Source organism: Pipra filicauda, unplaced genomic scaffold (genome assembly GCF_003945595.2).
Source record: "Pipra filicauda isolate LSUMZ 115617 unplaced genomic scaffold, ASM394559v2 scaffold125_size2111803_pilon, whole genome shotgun sequence".
Lineage (NCBI taxonomy): Eukaryota > Metazoa > Chordata > Aves > Passeriformes > Pipridae > Pipra > Pipra filicauda.
In genome coordinates this window covers 901,564-920,859 of record NW_024103718.1, presented here as the reverse complement: position 1 = coordinate 920,859, position 19,296 = coordinate 901,564, and the positions used below count along the sequence as shown (strand labels likewise).

General features: G+C 36.5%; 1 protein-coding gene across 1 annotated transcript in view; it reads right to left on the bottom strand.

Moving 5' to 3' along the window:
• ITGBL1 (integrin subunit beta like 1) overlaps positions 1 to 19,296 on the bottom strand; it is a 148,672-nt gene that overhangs the window by 7,877 nt on the left and 121,499 nt on the right. Inside the window, exons 8-10 of the mRNA XM_027730753.2 lie at positions 16,976 to 17,092; positions 5,631 to 5,777; positions 325 to 438 (exon numbers count right to left, since the gene is read on the bottom strand). Coding sequence (XP_027586554.2) covers positions 325 to 438; positions 5,631 to 5,777; positions 16,976 to 17,092 — 378 coding nt within the window. The remainder of the gene's footprint in view (positions 1 to 324; positions 439 to 5,630; positions 5,778 to 16,975; positions 17,093 to 19,296) is intronic.

Genomic DNA, 19,296 nt, shown 5'->3' with positions numbered 1-19,296 from the left:
AAGGCTAAGGAAACCTCATGATCGTAATGCTGACACTATGTCCTTTGCCAAAAAAGCAGTAACTTGTAGTCTATTACAATGAGAATTGTTGATGGATGTAATAGCTGACTTACTTATTTAAATTCATGCTCGGGCTTTCAACTGTTGTTTTGAAACCTTAAGTTGATTATCACACTGCATGAAGAAACAATTATAGCAGATTTGAATAACCAGCAAATGCACTTCCTCTGTCAGTGGGGAAAGAAGTAGCTTGGCTTTGTCTAACATAATTCCCATCAACACAGTTTGTTTCCTGAAGCAATTAAGTGTTAGCCTGTACTGCACCTGTGCAAATGAGACCGTCATGTTTGTCACAGTCTCTGTCATCGCATTCACAGAAATCGCCTGAAATGTACCACTCCTGGGGAGAACAGATGCACTTTCCACAGTGGCAGGAACCTGAAATCACAAAAATTATTACTCGCAGTCAAAGAGCACTGTCAGTTTCAGACTAGAAAACAACAACCCGCGACACACACGTGCACACATATGCACGTGTGCATATGCACAAAATTGCTGCCTAAGAGGCTATTACATAAGAGAAAATAATCAAGCTAAAAGTCTTTTGAATGAAAGGATTCTTTTGGCATGAGCTTGAGTATGGTGGAATGTTACTACTAACGCTTTGATCCTGCTATTTCACTTAATCAAGGCTCACATTCTTAAGCTTTCTTTTGGTTTCAGAGACCTACAATCAGGGCTTCTCTTCCCAGTAATTGTTCTTTTTTTTTTTACTAGAAAAGCTCAAATTGTCCCCAGCCCACTGTTACTGAAGGCAATAAAATCACACCCAGGAAGGAAATAGTCCTCCTCATCTAAATTTAGGGCTGGGTCCACAAAAGACCGGCAATGCACAAGACTAACATTTAGACCCCCAAAATCCTCATCACCACAAACAAAGTTTCTTCACCTCCCATGGAATTACTAATTAATTATTTGCTCTAGGTCAGAAAGAGTTTGAGCACATAATGGCAGTTCAGCACTTGGCTTATTCCTGCAGTGTACACTAGTGCCCTTTGTTGGGGCAAGCTGCTCTCCTCCTTCTCCGGGATGTCAGGTCACAGTCCCACAGGGAAAGGAGAGACTCTATGGTGATGTTCAGGTGATGCCATAACCCACAGAGCACCAGAAACCTCCTTTCAAGGGAAGGCTCGGAGACATTCTTACCTTCAGAAGAAGGTTCATGTCTCTGAATCCTGGAAAGTGACAATTGCCCTCAGACAATCATGTGTCAGGAAGACTGTAGTCTGAGAATGGGGTGAGACAGGCTTTTCTGCAACTAGAAATGCCACTAGGAGATGGTCATTCCTTCTGGATGATTCCAAAACTTGGCTGAAAAGACTCAACTTTTCAGATCCTATCTTCAGCAGCTTGACCCTATACAGATTTCAGTACAACACCTACAACGCTAAGGTGGGGCTCTTAGTAACTGCTGAGCAAAAAACCTTTTGTGAACCAAGCCCTAAGAAAGGGTTACATTAGAAAGCATTATTAAAAAAATCGACCCCCCAAATAAATTATAGCAAAGGATACACACATAAATTTTCAATTATCAGAGGCAGAGTTAAAAAAAAAAATCATCAAATAAGTTGTTGACATTTAACAGAACATACTTATAAATTAGTTAAATGCAGTTGAAAATCCTAGCTTCCTGCAATATTTCCAGAATGATTCCAGTAAAAGTCACCAATGTGCTTAATACAATATTAAGGAAAAAATATATAGAAGGAAGCTTGGTTATGTCAGAATATAACCTAAATAGAATTCATGGGTTACTTAACAGGGCCTTAGCCAAAGCCTATAAAATTATGCTTTTCCATCTTTCCAGTTCTTTCAGACCTCTGAAAAAAATCCATAATAATGATCCTATTACACTTTTTTTTTTTTAAAAAAAGTGCATCTCTTGATATCAAGGAATTTTCCATAGGTTTTTCCTGTAAATACAGAAGTACCTCTGATCACTGAAACTTAATTCTTGAAAACTTCATAACAGCCTCAGCAGAGTATTTAATTTTTAATTAAATATGTAAGTAATTTAATGTTTATTTTAAATTCACAAAAATTAACTCATTGCCTAATTTTAGGGAAATGTTTTAACTTGTAACATATGGAACATGCAAATATATTCAGGAAGAGCTAATGATTAGAACATTTGGGGATGGGAGCATTTGATTAAGCATCTACTTTTTCTGTGACTTCTGAGTATTCCTTACTGAGCCACCAGCACAGAAAATATTGACATACCCTACAAGGATAAAAAATGCCACTGTGGAGAATAGCATATATATTGCATGGTTGCTGTATAAGAGGTACACTAAGACTTACTTGAGGATAATTTAAACCAAATCTCTCTGTTCGTACAAATTGCAAGGTACAGACAACAGAAAATAATGAGGAATAGTATGATAATTTTAGTGAAATTAAAGCAGTTAATAAGAGTATTACACTGTAAAAAACTTGAAGTAATTCTTCATAAACAGCACTGATGCTGCTACTGAGGAATGCCCACAGTGTTTAAAACTATTTTGCAGAAGATACAGCAAATTTAACACCAAGTCAACCAAGGAAGATCAGGCTCCATAATACAAAATCTGTTAGGGAAATGAATCAAGCATTTTCCCTGAACAGAGCATGATGCTCTGGGAGGCCCCTTAGTTTAATTAAAATGAGTCTAATGAGTTGTAGGGTGTTTCCTGGGATCCCAGCCAGATCCTCTCGGATGGGATTTGGCTCATTACCTTGCCTACATCCTGCACTGTTACAGTCGCCATATGCAGCCCTATATTTAATGCCAGGGAGACAGCAGTGGTGGGTGTTGCTGTTTTCCTTTGGAAGAGCTCTTACTACAGGTGGCACAGTCAGAGAGCCAAGATTCTAAAAACAGACTAGGAATGTGGATGTCCAACTTTGCTTATATTAGCAGAGTGCAATTTTCTGGTATTGTTCAGCAGTTATCTGCTGAAAACTAGGACTCCTCACAGTCCTACAAAAGAAACTCAAGCTCCTCTCAGTCCATTATAACACTTGCTTATCCTGGCTAGGTTTCCAGCAAAATTCACTTTTATCTGAGAAGTAATCATTATTTTTTTTTCTCATTGTAATAAATCAGAAAGAACAATTTGCCATTAGGGTAATGCTTCACTAGCTATGAACAGCGTTTTAAAGTATGAGTATCCAGTAAGACATGATTTTCAGATACATATCTCAGCATCGAAAGTAGATTTGCCAAAAAAAAAAAAAAAAGAAAAAAAGGAAAAAAGGCTATAAATAATTACACTGTCTTTGCCTGTGATCCCCATCCTGCTCAGAGAAGAGGCAGGAGATAGTAGCCTGCTTGAATGTTTACTGACCACACAGAAATGAAGTTATCTTATGCAGGTATTTCTCTGCTGCAACAAACACATGTGAGCAGCTGTTTCTACAATAAAGCTCTTATAGCACCTAATTTGACACTGCTTTATTATATTGACTGTCCTCAGGGCAACCTTCCATCACACTGAAAGCTTACATGTGCTTGGGGTCCGAAGAAACTTAACAAAAAAAAAAAAATCCTACCACTCTTGCTGAATATGGATTTAAGGTCACAGAATGGGTAAGGTTGGAAGGGACAATTGTGGGGTCATCTAATTCAACCTCCCTGATGAAGCAGTTAATAAGAGTATTACACTGCCTCTCTAGAGCATGTTGAGCAGTATTGCATCCAGATGGTTCTTGAGCATCTCCAGTGAGAAAGACTCCACAACCTCTCTGGGTAATCTGTTTCAGTGCTCGGTCATCTGCACAGTAAAGTTCTTCCTCATGTTAAGGAACCTCCTGTGCATCAGTTTCTGCCCCTTGCCTCTCGTTTTACTGCTTGGAACCACTGAGAAGAGTCTGGCTCCATGTGTCAGGTTTGTGATTCCCAGAGGAAGTAAATGCTGTTCAACAAGAGAGCTACTACTCTAGAAAATCTGAGCCTTTGGAACCTCCATTCAAGCAGTCATGTGTAAAAGCACTACCTGCCTGCTGCTGGTTACAACCTAGAGCAACTTTCAGGCTGCTCCAGATTGCATTAGTGACCAGATCCCAAACCACCCCCTGGGCACTATAGCCAGCAGACAGAAAAATAATCCTGGGTGTCTCTGCAAATTTCTGCCAGATTATCTACTCCCAAAGCCTCAGAGTAAATTGTATCCTTGATAAACGGTCTCAAAGCTAATTGTTCTCAGAGTAAGACCCACGGGCTAGTGGGCTCTCAGCCATCCTTATAAAAAGGTAGAAGATAATACAAATACTTTAAAAATCAATATAATTTTTCATGTTTATATTTATTTAGAATCTCACATAGTGCATTTTATTTTTACTAAGAATATTCCCTCACCTTTATGGTTTATATAAAGTATCACAGGGAGACCAAGACTAAGAGAAGAAAAGTTAATTTCTACAGTAAAATAGAGTCATTCATTTTCTCTAACAACTCACCATTCTCTTACACATACACTAATTTAAACACAGACACATCTGGAAAAAATAAAGAAACAATGCAACTTGCTCATTTTCTATGACATTGCATCAATTGGGGACAGAAAAAAACCCAAAATAAAATGAAACAGTTCTTCAGGAGAGAATTCCAAGTGATAATACAGATGGATGAAGGCCAGGCTGGAAACCCTATTTAAATTTCCTCTGCACTGAAATAAAAGTTACCAAAGGGAAAACTGGAAACCTGCCTGATGGAGAAAGCTCCTAACTGTTTTTTCCAGCTGGTCCTCTGTCTATGCAAGGGACATAAAAATAGAGGAAATGGCACATAAAATCTGGAGTGAGTGCATTCTAGCCTCCAGTCAGTCCCACCACCCATTTTTTGTCTATTCTCTTTCAGTTATATTATATACAAAAATAGGCAATTTGCACTATGGGGGAGCTAAAAAGCCCTCTTTCCATTAATGCAATTTCCTAGCCTGAAAGACTGCAAGGTAGGAACCTCAGAGAACAATTTCAGATAACTATCAGGATTTTCTAACTTTTATTCTTCCCTGTGGCATTTTTTTATAGCTGAACTGAAGCTGATGCAACCACCTAAATGAAAATTAGTAAATGAGAAAGTTTTCAGGATTCATTTGTGGGGGCTGCAGACACATACTTTGCTGTTGTGTTGGGGAGCAGAGTGATTAGGTATACCAAATGTTGCTGTTAAACACTCTCTTCCACTTACTCTTGCCCAGTATATTACATCTGTCATCTTCCCCACTGCAGTGTTTCTGCAGGTAGTGCCCCTTTCCCTCAAACTGGATGGAGCACGAACAGTTAGTTTATAGTGTACAGCTATTCCATGAAGACCATCAGCTAAACAGATACAGAAAATGATATGCTACTAACAAAATTGCATAGGGGAGCAACATCGCTGAGCATGTACGGCCGTGGTGGGTGTTTGACAAAATGGATATAAGTGCATTATGGAGCCAAATATAACATCCTTTTAATAATGGGTACCTTTGAAAAGAAAGGGTTATTAAACAACAACCCACTTCCATGCACATTAGTCTTCCAGAATATGATAGTTTTCCTCTGGCACTGCACTGACATGAAGTAGCTCAGCTGCCAGTTCTTACCCTTCCCCGAACATAAAATGCCATCCGCTGACTCGCAGAGACTTCTGCTCTCCTGCTCCGTCATGTTGCACTTCCTTGAGTGCTGGCACAAGTTTCCAAACCACCCATCCTGGCAAATGCATCGGCCGCAGGAGCAGATGCCATGGCCTGTAATGACACCAAGGTTGGTTATGACCAAGACAAGCAGAAACCAGTGACTGCAGTCACAGCCGAGATCACCTTCAGACCTGTGCAGTGTGGAGTGTGTGTAACGGGACAGACAGACAGATGGATGGACAGCACTGCTTCTCGGTAGGGTGGCCTTCTTCAGCTTTCATTCTTATGTTAAACAGTGATGTGCAGAAAACAAGTGAGGGAAAGGTCAAAGAAACTCTAGAACACAGGTCAAAGATAGACCCTAGAAGTTATAATTTATGCTTTAAAGACAGGGAAAAAAAAGATAAAATAAAATTTTTTGAGAGTTGTTTGTAAAAAAATTAATAAAAAAGGAAAATATTTTTAAGAATAAACTGAGTAGAAAATCTGGCCAGGAAGAAGGGAAAAGTGACAACAAATGCAGACAAAAATATAGGAATGGAGAATGAAAAAGAGAAGCAAAAAATGTCTCTCAGCCAGAATTTCATTTTTCAGCTTTGAATTATATTTCTGCGGCAGAGACAAAATTATACATACCAGTGACTTTTTTCCTACCCTACCCGCTATGTAGGGCAAGGGAGCAGAAATGAAAAGTCTGAGATAATTTGTGAGTATGGGCTGGGAAGAAGCAGTAGGAGTATCTGGCAAAGCATGGAGCTGCAGGATGTGGGGAAGCAAACCAGCAATTTTGTTTTTCTCATTTGTGGACTTCTCATGAGCCAGCAACACAACCTAATATTGTAAACAGGGAGGCAGCACTGGTAGAAGCCCAGAGGAGAGACAAACCTTACAGTTTGCTCTAAGTGGAGTTCCTTCAAAGTTTACTGATGGCCAAATACTTTAAATTAGAAAAATACTTTAAATTAGAAAAATACAGGGAGCTCCAAAGTTTTTTAGCTGTCATTTACAGCATCTAAATGTTAAAAATAATATTTGTATCCCAGACTCTGTATTGGTGTTTGGGTTTTTTTTAACATACCATCTATACAACTTTAAATGATTTGTAACAATGACAGTGTTACTATGACAGTATTGCTACCCACTTATGAAAATTGATAACTAGCAGCAACAGAAGCTTGATGCCACTTTTGAAGCTTGATCCTAGTTTTAGAAAGGGAAACAAGGTCAACTATATGACAAATCAAAATACAAGAGATAGAAAACAAGCATATACTGATATGCTCCTTCCAGATAGATGTCATGCAACTGTAACTTAATGTAATTAAGCTTCTGTCAGAGCATTTTTATGTCTTATTTATTTTTAATTAGTGACATATGGATTAGAATTGAGAATAGCTCTACCAATTAAGAGCAAAATATACAACTGGATGTCACTGTTGGAAAATTATTAGTGAACATACAGATGCTTTACTCATTTTAGCAGTGAATAGTACAAAATCTATGGTGATTTCACTGAGAAAATAATTTTGTTGGATTTTTCTTGTATAGTCATTATGTGTTACTGAATGCAGAGACTGATCATGTCTGTAAAGTCCTTACATAAGTCAAATAAAAAGGTAATGAATAATCTATAAATTTACTGCAGTTTACAGTTTACCATATAAAATTCGACTTGCATTTTCTGCAGTGACCATTCCTCTCCTCCTTTATGCCATATAAATCCTCAAACCATGAAGAATTCTTTCATCTCAAGTAATCCATTTTACAAAAATAATATGTATTCCTAGCTGACACTAGCTTGGGCAACTGCAGCTCTTTGGGTGCCTTGGGATATTGAGTATACGTGCTTTGCCCAGTGCTTGTTAACTCCTCGCTATCTCATGTGTGTGTGGTAGCCTGAGAAAAACTGTTTTACGTGATTTTGTTCTGTATATCTTCCTTGCAAATCACAGAGAAAAGATAGTGTGAATAGTTAAATCAGTATTTTATCATGTTAAACAATTAATTTTGGGCTGGATTTCTTCACTTAGAGATTTTTCTTTACCCCAACTGTTCAGATTGAGAAGATTTACTGGAAAGTGTTGGTCTATCATAATTTCAAATTTAACAAAAAACCATTAAAATCATAAAAAAATTGCATTGCAATGCAATGGTTCTGAGACTACAGATCTCCATTAATAAAAATCTATGTTAATGAACTTCTAAATATTTAACACAGTTTAAACATTAATGTCCAATCAAGAATAAAGACTCTGATGGGGGAGAGGTAAAGGACAGAAAAAGATGTTGCTAAAAATACTGTCATTTTGTTTAGAATTAAAACTCCAATAACCACAAGACTTAAATGTAAAATATGAATGCAGCAACAAAGCAAGCTGTGACAGTTACTGGCGGGGGTCCATTATAGCCCAACTCATCCCGAACCGAACAGGACTCTGGGATTAATTATTTCTTAACATGATTAGAAACAAAATTGTGTTGTTGTGGGAAATCAGTTTAGGACTACTAATACAGCTGTTGTTGGAGTTCCTGAAAAACCTGCTTGATCATTTTGTAATACAAAAGGCACAACCACATGGGAACATCAGCATGATGAAAAAGGTGAAGTAATCATCACAGAGAAAGCTGGTTCTTATTTCTAGACTGTTTATAATCAGATGATGTTTCTGAAGGGCAAACTAAGGCCAGGCCCAAGCAAAATTTGGCACCTCAGGCTAGGAGTATGAAAAATTGCAGCACAATGCAGGATCCCTTATATAGAACACTTCAGTAAATTAAACAAATATTTCTCTCTGTATTTAAATGGAAACAGGATTTCCTTTTTTTTTTAATTGCAGGACTTTCCATTATATTATTAACAGAAGAGAATATTAAACATTTGTCTGGGAGAAATATTTCTAAGTAAACAGGCTTCATTACCCTGCCAAAATATGCTAAACAAGTTGAGAAAAACATTACTGTAACACTGATTTTTACTTTTTAGTTTTTATTGAATAAAAGGAGAATGTCATAACAATTGTGAAAACTGTAGTTAGAGAAGCCTAATATAAATGTGAAGCAAAATACTGATTGTCTATTATATTTTCAAAGGAGGCCAGTTAGTATTGTCTGTCTAATAAAGGTGGACTGTGCCTCCAGTTTCAGCAGCATAACAGTCACATAGTTCAGTAACACCTTCAAGTGAAACCTGCAGTGAAAAGGGCTGATACCATCCTCATATGCATATAGCAGTAGAACAGTGACTAGGAGCAGAATTAGAGCATTGATGAGATGAATATTAAAGTCCTGCAACTCTGTGACATCGATGTTTGAAGAGATTTTCCAAAACTTGGAAGAGTACTAAAAAGATGTAAAGAATTCAAAGGCTACCAGAATGGGGATTCTCAAACTACCAGAGAAAGACAAAGCAAGGGATAAAAGCTCATACTGATAAAACCACTTAAGAAATGAACCAGCATTTCAAAAAAGGGTGATGACGATCGGAACAAACTATAAAGTGATGTTGGCATGGACTATACAGGAGCCTTCAGAGTATGGCCTGCTCAGAGACAGGCTTTTGCTGCACACACTACACAAACTTCAACATAGGGGAAGTATGGATGTAGTGTAATGGCTTATTTATAGACTAATATACAAGGTTCAGCAAAAAAACCGCTTTGGGATTTAAAAATTAATATCTACTAATCACCTTAAATGTTGGTGCATTAGCAATTCCTTTACTGCTCATTTGAACGGAAAGATTAAATTAAAATGCTTTTATAAACCTAAATCATATTTTATGCTATCTGAAAAGCTAATGAAAATATGATCTCTGTGTACCTACACAAAGTCTTGACTTTTCATACACCTACACAAATGTCTGGGTAACCAGGACAGAAATCTGTAGGACATTTAAAAGAAAAAATTATAAAAATTAAAATTAGTTAAGTAAAACTATAATAATTTAATACAGACTATACAATATCATTAATACCTATACTGGCTACAATAGGTAGTCTCATATCTAATACATACTGATCCTTTTGAATTTATCTGTTGCTGCCCCTGGATGTACCTCAGAGCTGGGATGAAACAGTTAAGCACGAGGACACAGGCATTGAATCATTAATTCTCTACTTAATGTTGTCAAAATAAAGCCCTAAATCACACTAGTTTTATGCCAGTTAGACTCTGACTTCTCCATTACCTAACATAGTCATTTTCACTTTTGTTAGATCTAATTTCACTCAGTAAACACACGTTCGAATGGTTGATTTCTTTTTTTGTTTTTTGTTTGTTTGTTTGTTTGGTTTTTCCTCTGGAGAATAAACTGCATTTCTCAATAACAAATACCGTAATAGAATTTCTTTATTTAATAGTACAAAAAATGTCTAGTGAATTCTGTGACAAGTGTTCTGTGACAATGTTGTTCAGATTTCTCAGTCAAAAGGATATGGACCCTGCTCCAAAGACTTTCCAATAGAACAGGTGAAAAACCTGTCAGTAGGAAATAAACTCTTATTTTAACATAGAAGGGACCACAGACAAATTACAGGTTCAATTCAGATGCCTAGTGCCATTGGACATACCCTAAGGCACAAAGGACATCCTCATGATGGCACCAGCTATGCAGGAACACCTGTGTCCTTGTGGAGCCAAGCTGGGGTCAGGTAAGGGAAGCCTTGGGTATCAGAAGTGATAAAAGGTGCTTTACTTTAGGTGCCTGAAGACTTTGCAATTATGTCCCACATAGTCTGAGAAGCCATGGCAGACTCAGGAGCTGAATTTATATTTCTGAATTTTCATACCAATCACTGCCAAAACCTATCTTTGGGAGAGAGACAGGTTTTTCTATCCTAATATGGTTTTTAGGTATAAAAACCTATATAGTTCTATTTCTGTGGAGCACTGCTAGTGCAAGAAACAAGGAAATTTTCTGACAGCAACTGTACCATAATATTAACTTTGCTTAATGAAGTATATAATTAATCATAACTCTCTCATTTTTATGGTTATAGTTTTATTGGTCCTCATAAGAACATGCTAGCTGAAAATATCATGCTTCTGCTTCACTGAACAGATGACAAAAATAAATCTCATTCATGATTTCTGCAGTATGGACCTAGAACATTCATTAAAAAAAAAAATTACATTTTCTGTTGTATATCTGATATTCCAAAAGAAGAAAAAAATGAACAGTATTTCCTCTGAATCCAATTAATTAGCCTGACTGGATTGTAATGAAAATTTTATATTCAAAGGAACATGACAATTAGGGGCAACTTATACCAATCTTTTGAGAGGGAATCTTACCATTGCACATCCTGGTGATGACTGTGCAATCCTAGAATCCATCACTAATTATAAGAATGTGATATGGCAGCTTCTGTCCCTGTTTTAAAAGTTTAAATCATCATAAAGCTGGGAATTGTGGCTTAAAGTAAATGTACGCCTTATAGAATCCAGATTTTCCCTTGTTTTCTGACAATACCTAGAGATTCACACCAGAAATCTTGACTGGTGTGAATGATGTATGGATGGAAATGTGTAAGTAAGCACCAGAAGAAGCACCAGAATGAGGTCAAAACCATTACCTACATCGATAACCAACACCACCTTCACAGGAGTTAACTAGTGAATGAATTATTTTTTCATATCAAAAGGCCTGCACTCTCATGAAACAATTATATCATGACTTGCACAATGAATTGTTAGCAGAAGACTGTGTGCTCAACAAGAAAAGACGTCAGCGCAGACACAGCACATAATTTGTGTCATTCATTTCCCTATAACCCCAGAAAGATCAGCACTGTCCTAAGAATGTAAAAAATCAGGAAGCACAGACAACAAGCATCAGACTTGCCTGAGGTTTACAGAGATGAAAGTAAGAAAAACTATGTCAAAAGGATCACCCTAACTTTTGAGTCCTAAATCATATAAAAGATATGTTTAAAGATGAGCTTGTGGTTGTCAGTCAAGATGAAACAAAAAGACCTACTGAGAACTTGATGGGTGGCATCCCTTGTCTATAATCTGTGTCACACACAAGTGACTAAACTATTAAATGCAGACACTTTGATGCTTGTATGTGGGAGTGAGAAAGCGAGTAAATTAAATTAATGAAAGGATGTGTCTGAGTCGTGAAAATTAATTTACTCAGGGATTTTCTAAAAAAATTACTAGCTTCCCCTCCCATAAAGTCTCAAACAGAGTTTTTGCTGTACTGTTGTCTTATACTTAGAGAAGAGAAAGATGTGAAGGTAAACCTGAGTAAGGAGGGAAATGTGAATTACCTCAGCATTTGCTCCAAGAATGTCATCTCCTTCAACTTTTATAAGCCTTTATACTGCAACCAGAATTTAAAACTAATGAGAACCTTTTACCAAAAGACATTGGTATAAACAAATACAACTTTTTAATGTGACATAACATTACACAACTGGATTTTCTACAGTGTTAGGATTGTATTTTGATGAAAATTGTATTTTGATGTGCTGTGGCCAAAATGAACAGTTTAAAAGTCATCAAAGTGGATTTTTTCACTTGAAAATAAAGAAACCAGACTTCTCAAGGTATTCCATTACCAGTCAAAGAACTGTTTTACTGGGATGACCAGAGTCTTATCTGTTTCTTAGTGTTGAGGACAGTGCAAACATCTATAAGTAAACATTAAAAGGTCTCATCTAAGCTGATTTTCTGATTGGTGGCCTACTATTTGAAGCACAGAATGATATACTGATGTAATACAAAATTGAAGCATCCCTAAAAATATGCAAAGCCATGTTATGAGTTACCTGTTATTAGTCTAAACCTTTGCTAGTGGTCCTAGTGATGAATTTGTGTTGATCTTCAACCAACTTTTTATATTTTTGATGAGTTTGGTTTTATTGTAGAGTTTTTAATCAGCACAATCCTACACAACTTGTAGCATCCAGGGGACCCCAAAGGGCTTTTGTTTTATTCCTTTAATTGTTGCTACTTTTCCATGACAAGAACTAACACCTAGGCCAATAATTGTCCAGAGAACAAATCAAAGTGAATGGAGTTAAGAGCATTATCAAATCAATTTCAAATTGATCTTTACTGCTGTTCTGAGCTCTTGTCTGCCTGCTCTCAATCCTGAAAGAGAACAGAACATAATGGACAACAGTCAACCCAATGAGGTGGAGCAGCCAATGATGATATCATTGGAAAACATGATTGGACACAGTAGGGGAATAAATAACACTTGACAGCTCAGGACACATCTGCAGTGAGCAGCACAGCCTTAACCTCAGAGGGCAAAGAAAAGTATCTCTCATCAGGATACAGGACAAATAAATATCCAGCCTGGTGTACATCAGTGGCATAGACTTGCCAAGAAAGAACTTGACATTCTCTGGTCACATGGGTGCACCAAAATGACTTAACTTGCACAAGAAAGACTCAAAGAACCAAATAAAGCCAAAGAAAATGTAATGTTAAATATTTCTGTGGATCAGCACTGCAATATACCTGGAAAAATCTTACATAACTGAAAAAAACTGAACTGTAGAGAATGGGCAGAATAGGTAGAACACACCTATCTCAAAAAAGCTGCAATGAGACATCTTGTCCAGCTATCGCTTAATAAGTCTCTGTACAGAGGCATAGACAAAGGAAGGGGAACACAAAGGAAGGATCTGGAAAGCAGGACAAGGAAGGTGAGGCTCCCCCTCCATTCTCCCACCTGGACTAATGTGTCCAGCTCTGGGGTCCTCAGTACAAGAAAGACATGGATGGACCTCTTGGAGCAGGTCCAGAGAAGGGCCACAGAAACAGTCAGAGAAATGGATCACCTCTCTTATGAGGAATGGCTGAGAGAGTCGAGATCGTTTAACCTGGAGAAGTGAAGGCTCTGGGGAGACCTTACTGTGCCCTTTCAATATTATAAAGGGGGAGTATAAGAAAGAGGGAGAGACACTTCAAGGTCTGTAGTCACAGAACAAGGAGTAATAGTTTTAAACTGAAAGATAGTAGGTTTATCATGAACATAAGGAAGAGATTTTTTTATGATTAGGGTGTTGAGACACTGGAAAAGGTTTCTGAGAGATGTGAATTTCCCACCCTTGAAAATGTTCAAGTCCAGGGTGGATGGGGTTCTGAGCAACCTTGTCTAGTGAAAGGTTCCCTGCCCATGTCAGGGAGGGGTTGGACTAAATGATCTTTAAATGCCCCTTCCAACCCAAATCATTCTATGATTCCATAATTATATGAATCAATTTCTAATAGCAGAGTGCTATAGTGAAATCTATGCTGAGTTGTCTTGCAACCTTTGTGGAGACACAGTGTCTCTATTCCTGGTACTGCATTGATGGACAGATGAATTTTTAAAGGAATGACTCACCACGATCATACAGAAACATGGTAATAGGGTCTCACTTGGTTGTACCCTAATTTATCATATCTTTCGCCTCATGTCTTTCTACCATTGCATGGACAGCTGGTCTGGAAAGCAAGCTATTAATCAATCTCTGATGGTCAGAGGAAGCCAGTAACAATTCTTATTCAAATCATTTAGGTTGTCATTCGTGTTTCTCGTTTCAGCATGCATTCAATCTGAAAACACTGGTGGTGTTTCTTTGTGCTTACCGGCACTCAGTGCTCACTGTCAGACCCTGCACATTCACAGAGTCCAGCTTATAATTCTCCAAAGATAGATTTACTACCAAGGGCTTATGTATTGACAGTGATTGCCAGCAACAGTGGTAGAAAAATAGTAATGAAAAGAGGACAAGAAAAGAGGAAGGAATAAGCAGTCAGCAAAAGGTGTCAAGAAGTTCAGGTTGAGATGGAAGCATGGACAGACCCAAAAAGAGGAGAGGGAGATATGTTTGCTATTAGTGCAAAATTAATGAGAGAAGTTCAGTGAATAGATAAGTTGCAAAATAAGGTTAAAATTGGTAGAATATCCAAAAAAGAGAGATAGGCAAAGTATGGTATACCAAAGGAAATGTTCAAAATGTTATCAGGAAAGAAAGGGATAGCCAAGAAAAACATCTGACTATTACTAAAGAGTGGGGTGAAAGCTATCAGTAACATTAGGGGCTCTTGAGGATCTGAAAAGGAAAACAGTGACAGAAACTCCTACATTTGGTCAGAAACTGTGGGAAGAGACATTTCAATGAAACTGCAGGAAAGATGAAAGAAAATGAGTTCATATTATGAGTTTGAAGGTGATGGAAGGTGAGGGGAGTTCAGTTGCTAAATGATGAGTGAACAGAAACCTGCAACTGATGAGGACCCTCTGAAGATAAACATTTCTGTACTTAGTGCTTACACCTAAATAGGTGCTCCCCTTAGTTATTGGGGTGTGAGGTGGCCTCTTGAGGTAGGTGGATCAGAAGCACAGACATCCAGTGTCTACTGGATGGTCAAAAAAATAATGTTTCAGGATCTGACAGCAGCAAAAAAAAAAGAAGGAAAAAAGTAGAAAGAATTAAAAAAAAAAAGTAAGGAAAGAAAGAGAGAGAGAGAGAGGATAAATGAGGGAAGGAACCATTTCAGGGCTCCAGCAGCAAAGAGAAGGAAAACTGATGTATGGAAGAGAACTGCATGATTGATTTGAATCGCAGCACACTTCATGTGGAAGAACCAAAAAAGTGCAAACAAAGAAACATTTCAGTGGCATGAAAACAGAACCAGAGGAAGGGGAAACCAGTTCTTATCTGTAAAACAATGAAAGAAAGAATGAAATCGTGCAATAACAACAACATAAGAACATACTTCAAGGAGTAAATTACAGACAAATCTAGAATAAACTGAAAAGATCTCAAATTATATTTATAAATATAATAGAACAAAAAATGAAATACCAATATTACAAAAATAACCTGTCTCTCTTTTGTATTTGTTGCTCCAAAATGAGGAAAATAAGGTTAAAGCATATGGATTGTAAATAGTTTGTTCATTCATTTCTGCTATTCTCTTTGGACAAAGCAATTTAGACTAAAGGAGAGACTTTATTCAGGTAAAAGTGTAATCTAGACTGTCTTGTGAACAATAGAAAATTGGACACTGGCTCAGGTGTTGAGGTGATTATTCATTTAAGTGTGAGGTGCTCTAGCCAGCATTAAAAATCAAAATTATCTCTGTATTCCTCCTAAGAAGGAAGAATGGAATTCTTGTCTATATTTTTCAAAATGTGCAATATCATTAGCAATATTAACACTGAAACGCTGTTGTTGAATAATGTAAAATATGAGTGATATTAACAGAAGAGATATTTTTAAGCATAAATGATAATGAACTTTGGTTCCCAACTATTTAGTTGATAATAAATATCACATAGCTTTTCAGTGCTTTTCTGCACTTTTATGTCCTTTATACAAAATTAAATTTCAAAATTATTCTTTTCCTAGACATTCCTATTACAGAATTACTCTGAATGTTATAAATTATTATTATGGCTGTTTAGATATTCAAATCACAATTTTCTATATATATCTACAATCTGCATGGAAGACAGTATGAAGAAATATTTGCTGTAGTCAAAATTGTTAATGTACACAAGGATCACGAAACAGTATGTTTTTTCTTACATAGAAATAAGGAATATAATACAATGTGTCATTGTTCATACCAACTACTTTATTAATATTTAGAATCAAAGAATCATTTTAAAAATAAAGCCAGTAAGACCTAAAATGACAGCAGTTAAGATAAATACTACTCACCTCCTTTTGAAATACCATATGGTATATATATATTTACATATCCAAAACTACCTGAGTGAGGTTTTCACAGTCAACACTAAAATAAACCATCTACATCTACAATTGCTATGACACTGTCTCTCAGACATTTTAGATTCTTTCACGATATATCTTATGATTTTTTTAGAAAACATAGTCACTGTCAGTGACTATGAGACATTTAAAATTTTTTCTGGTCATTAATACCTTTAGGTGTGTTACAACATAGTGAAACATCAGGTGTACTAAACACAAAGTAAAATTACCTAATATTTCAGATTCTTCTTCAAATGTCTTCAAATGTATTCTTCTCTAATGGACAATGATAGAATTTGGATATACTACAGCACTTACATTTATGCCACTAATTTTATTTAATCAACTTCAGTGTTAGTATTTCTGAAGTCTTAAAATAAATATTCACTAACATATTCAATATTTCTAGAGATTGTTTCTTACAAAAATCTGCAATCTATTAGCAATAATTAATTATGCCAATCGTATATAGTGACATCATGTTATAAAATCAAGCAGAACAGAAAGTTATAAACTGTCAAGATTTAGTTATGTTATTGTTATTTTATGCTATGTTCTTATTTTTATTAAGTGGACACATACCCCCACAGACATCTCCTTCTGCATTTTCACACTGTCGATCATCACATTCACAGTTTTTGCCATGAACTCTGTTGTCTCCTGGAGGGAAACAAGTGCATTGGCCGCATTCACATCTCCCTGTAAGAATAAACAGTTGATAGAGTCATGATTTCAGTGAAGTAAAATAAATTAAATGAAAACCTAAATTTATTCTACACTCTACCCCCCAAGACAAACTACAAGTCACCCTGTATTAGTTGAAGTGTGCACATAAACGTGATTAAAAAAAACCCGAATCAAACAAAAACATAGCAAACCAAATTCCTCCTCCATGGCAACCAGAAGGACCGTATGTCACTGTTATATCTTAGTGGAAACAGCAACAATAAGGAATCATTGGCATTGCATGCTTTTCATATCTGAACTTAGTATAACTGAGCTATGGCCCATGCTTATCTGCATAATTAACCTCTATAATTGATCTAAAATATTTAGCACATATCTCAGAAACTCCAATATTAATGTGATCAGAATTAAATAGTCTCCGCACAGGGTTATCTAAGATACTCTCTATTCATGCAGAAACATAACTCATCAAATACTCTGTCAAGCATTTCGAAAGCACAAATGCCTATAATTTTTCTTGTCTAGATCTCAGGAAACAGAAGTCAAAAGCACAACCTTTGTCAGTCTCCCCTTCCATCAACCTATTTACAGGAGAGCTCCCCAGAGCTTAAAGGGCCAATGGATTTATCCAAGCTCCAACAGATCTTCCACTCCAAAATCCTCAGTGCTGAAAGTGCTAAATAGTCAGGTGTGAAAAAAATTAATATCAAGGACAGTCTTACATTGCATATATTTGAGACAATCTCATTTCAGGTAACACTGGCCCTAACTTCTAAGGGTTTGCCTCTGTAAGTTTTTAAATTGTTTCAATGCAATACTGGTGTGAGAATGTTCTAAATATGACCCAAACCATGGACCAAACTAATACATTTGATGGGAAAGACTATTATGTGTAAAAAAAACCCACCAGAGACATGGATTAGGATGCAGAAAAGCCTGCTCCTCTTGATTTAACTTAATCACAGCATGAGTGAGTCTCAGCCTGGGCCTGCCCACTGCTCTACTGACTGAACCCAAATTTACAGTAGGAGCAAATATTTCTAGAAACAAAAAAACAATTCTCCAAGTGCAGCCTTTCATATGTAACCAGATAGTTAACCACACACTACATTAATTCTTTTAGCATTTTCGGAAATATTTTGCTGAATGAAAACCTTAGTGGAGGTTTTCTAACTGTAAGTTTTGTGACAATAAAACCTTTTAGGTTAACCTACTGGCAGATAATTCTTAATATTTTTTTCCATAAGGTAAATTTATTATATTTATTTGGGAGGTTTTGTTTTGGTTTGATTTGGTTTTACTTAGTGTTTGTTTGTTTGTTTGTTTTTAATAGTCTAATTCAGTTGGAGTAGTGGGGGATCTTATTAGTTATGGAAAAAAATTCTCAGTTGATTTTATAGTTGCTCCAAGCCTCAAATACACTTTTGAGCTGACCTTCTATATGCCAGAATTCAATCTAGAAGGACATAAAGTGCAAGAATTTTTAAAAAGTCATGCTGATAAAGAGAATTAGAGCAAATACTTCATGATAACTTTATGATATACATAGTTTAAAAACTATGTTGCATTGGCAATTATATGGGGATATTCATTCCAGAAAGAAACTTATAGAAAGTGCATCTACCACATCACTAAATACAGTTGTGTTTAGTAATCATGTCAAAAATTAAGATATGTTTGTCTACAGAAGAATTTGTCTTCATTCTCTTAGCTGTAACTATTTGTCAAGAAGAGCCAAATTAGAAATTGAAAAAAAATAATTCCTTAGTACTTAAATATACAGAGAATTTTAATGAGTCTAAGTTGTCACTATTTAGGGCTCTCCACCATGCGTCCACCTTAGACAACAGGGTTGTTTTTGCAAATATGTCACATCACGGTGTCCCAAAGAACAGTCAGTCATCCATGGGCAGAGAAGTACCTGATGAACAGGACCCACCTGCTGTGAAGACTCTATAAAATAAACAAAAAAGAGTCTTTAACAGTGGTATCCTGGCCAGCTATTGCTATAATAAAGAGGATACCTGAAGGATAATAAAATCAGTTTAAGCAAAAGTTGCTTTGATTAGAGGAGTCATCAGAGATGGAAAATCCTCCAGAGGAATGAGTAAAGGAAGGCCCTGTAATGAGGATTCTGCATGTTCTGTAATTAAGCATTGTCTTCTGTAATGCTTAATTTAATAAGCCAGAGTGACCTGAGAGCCCAGTGGCCAGTC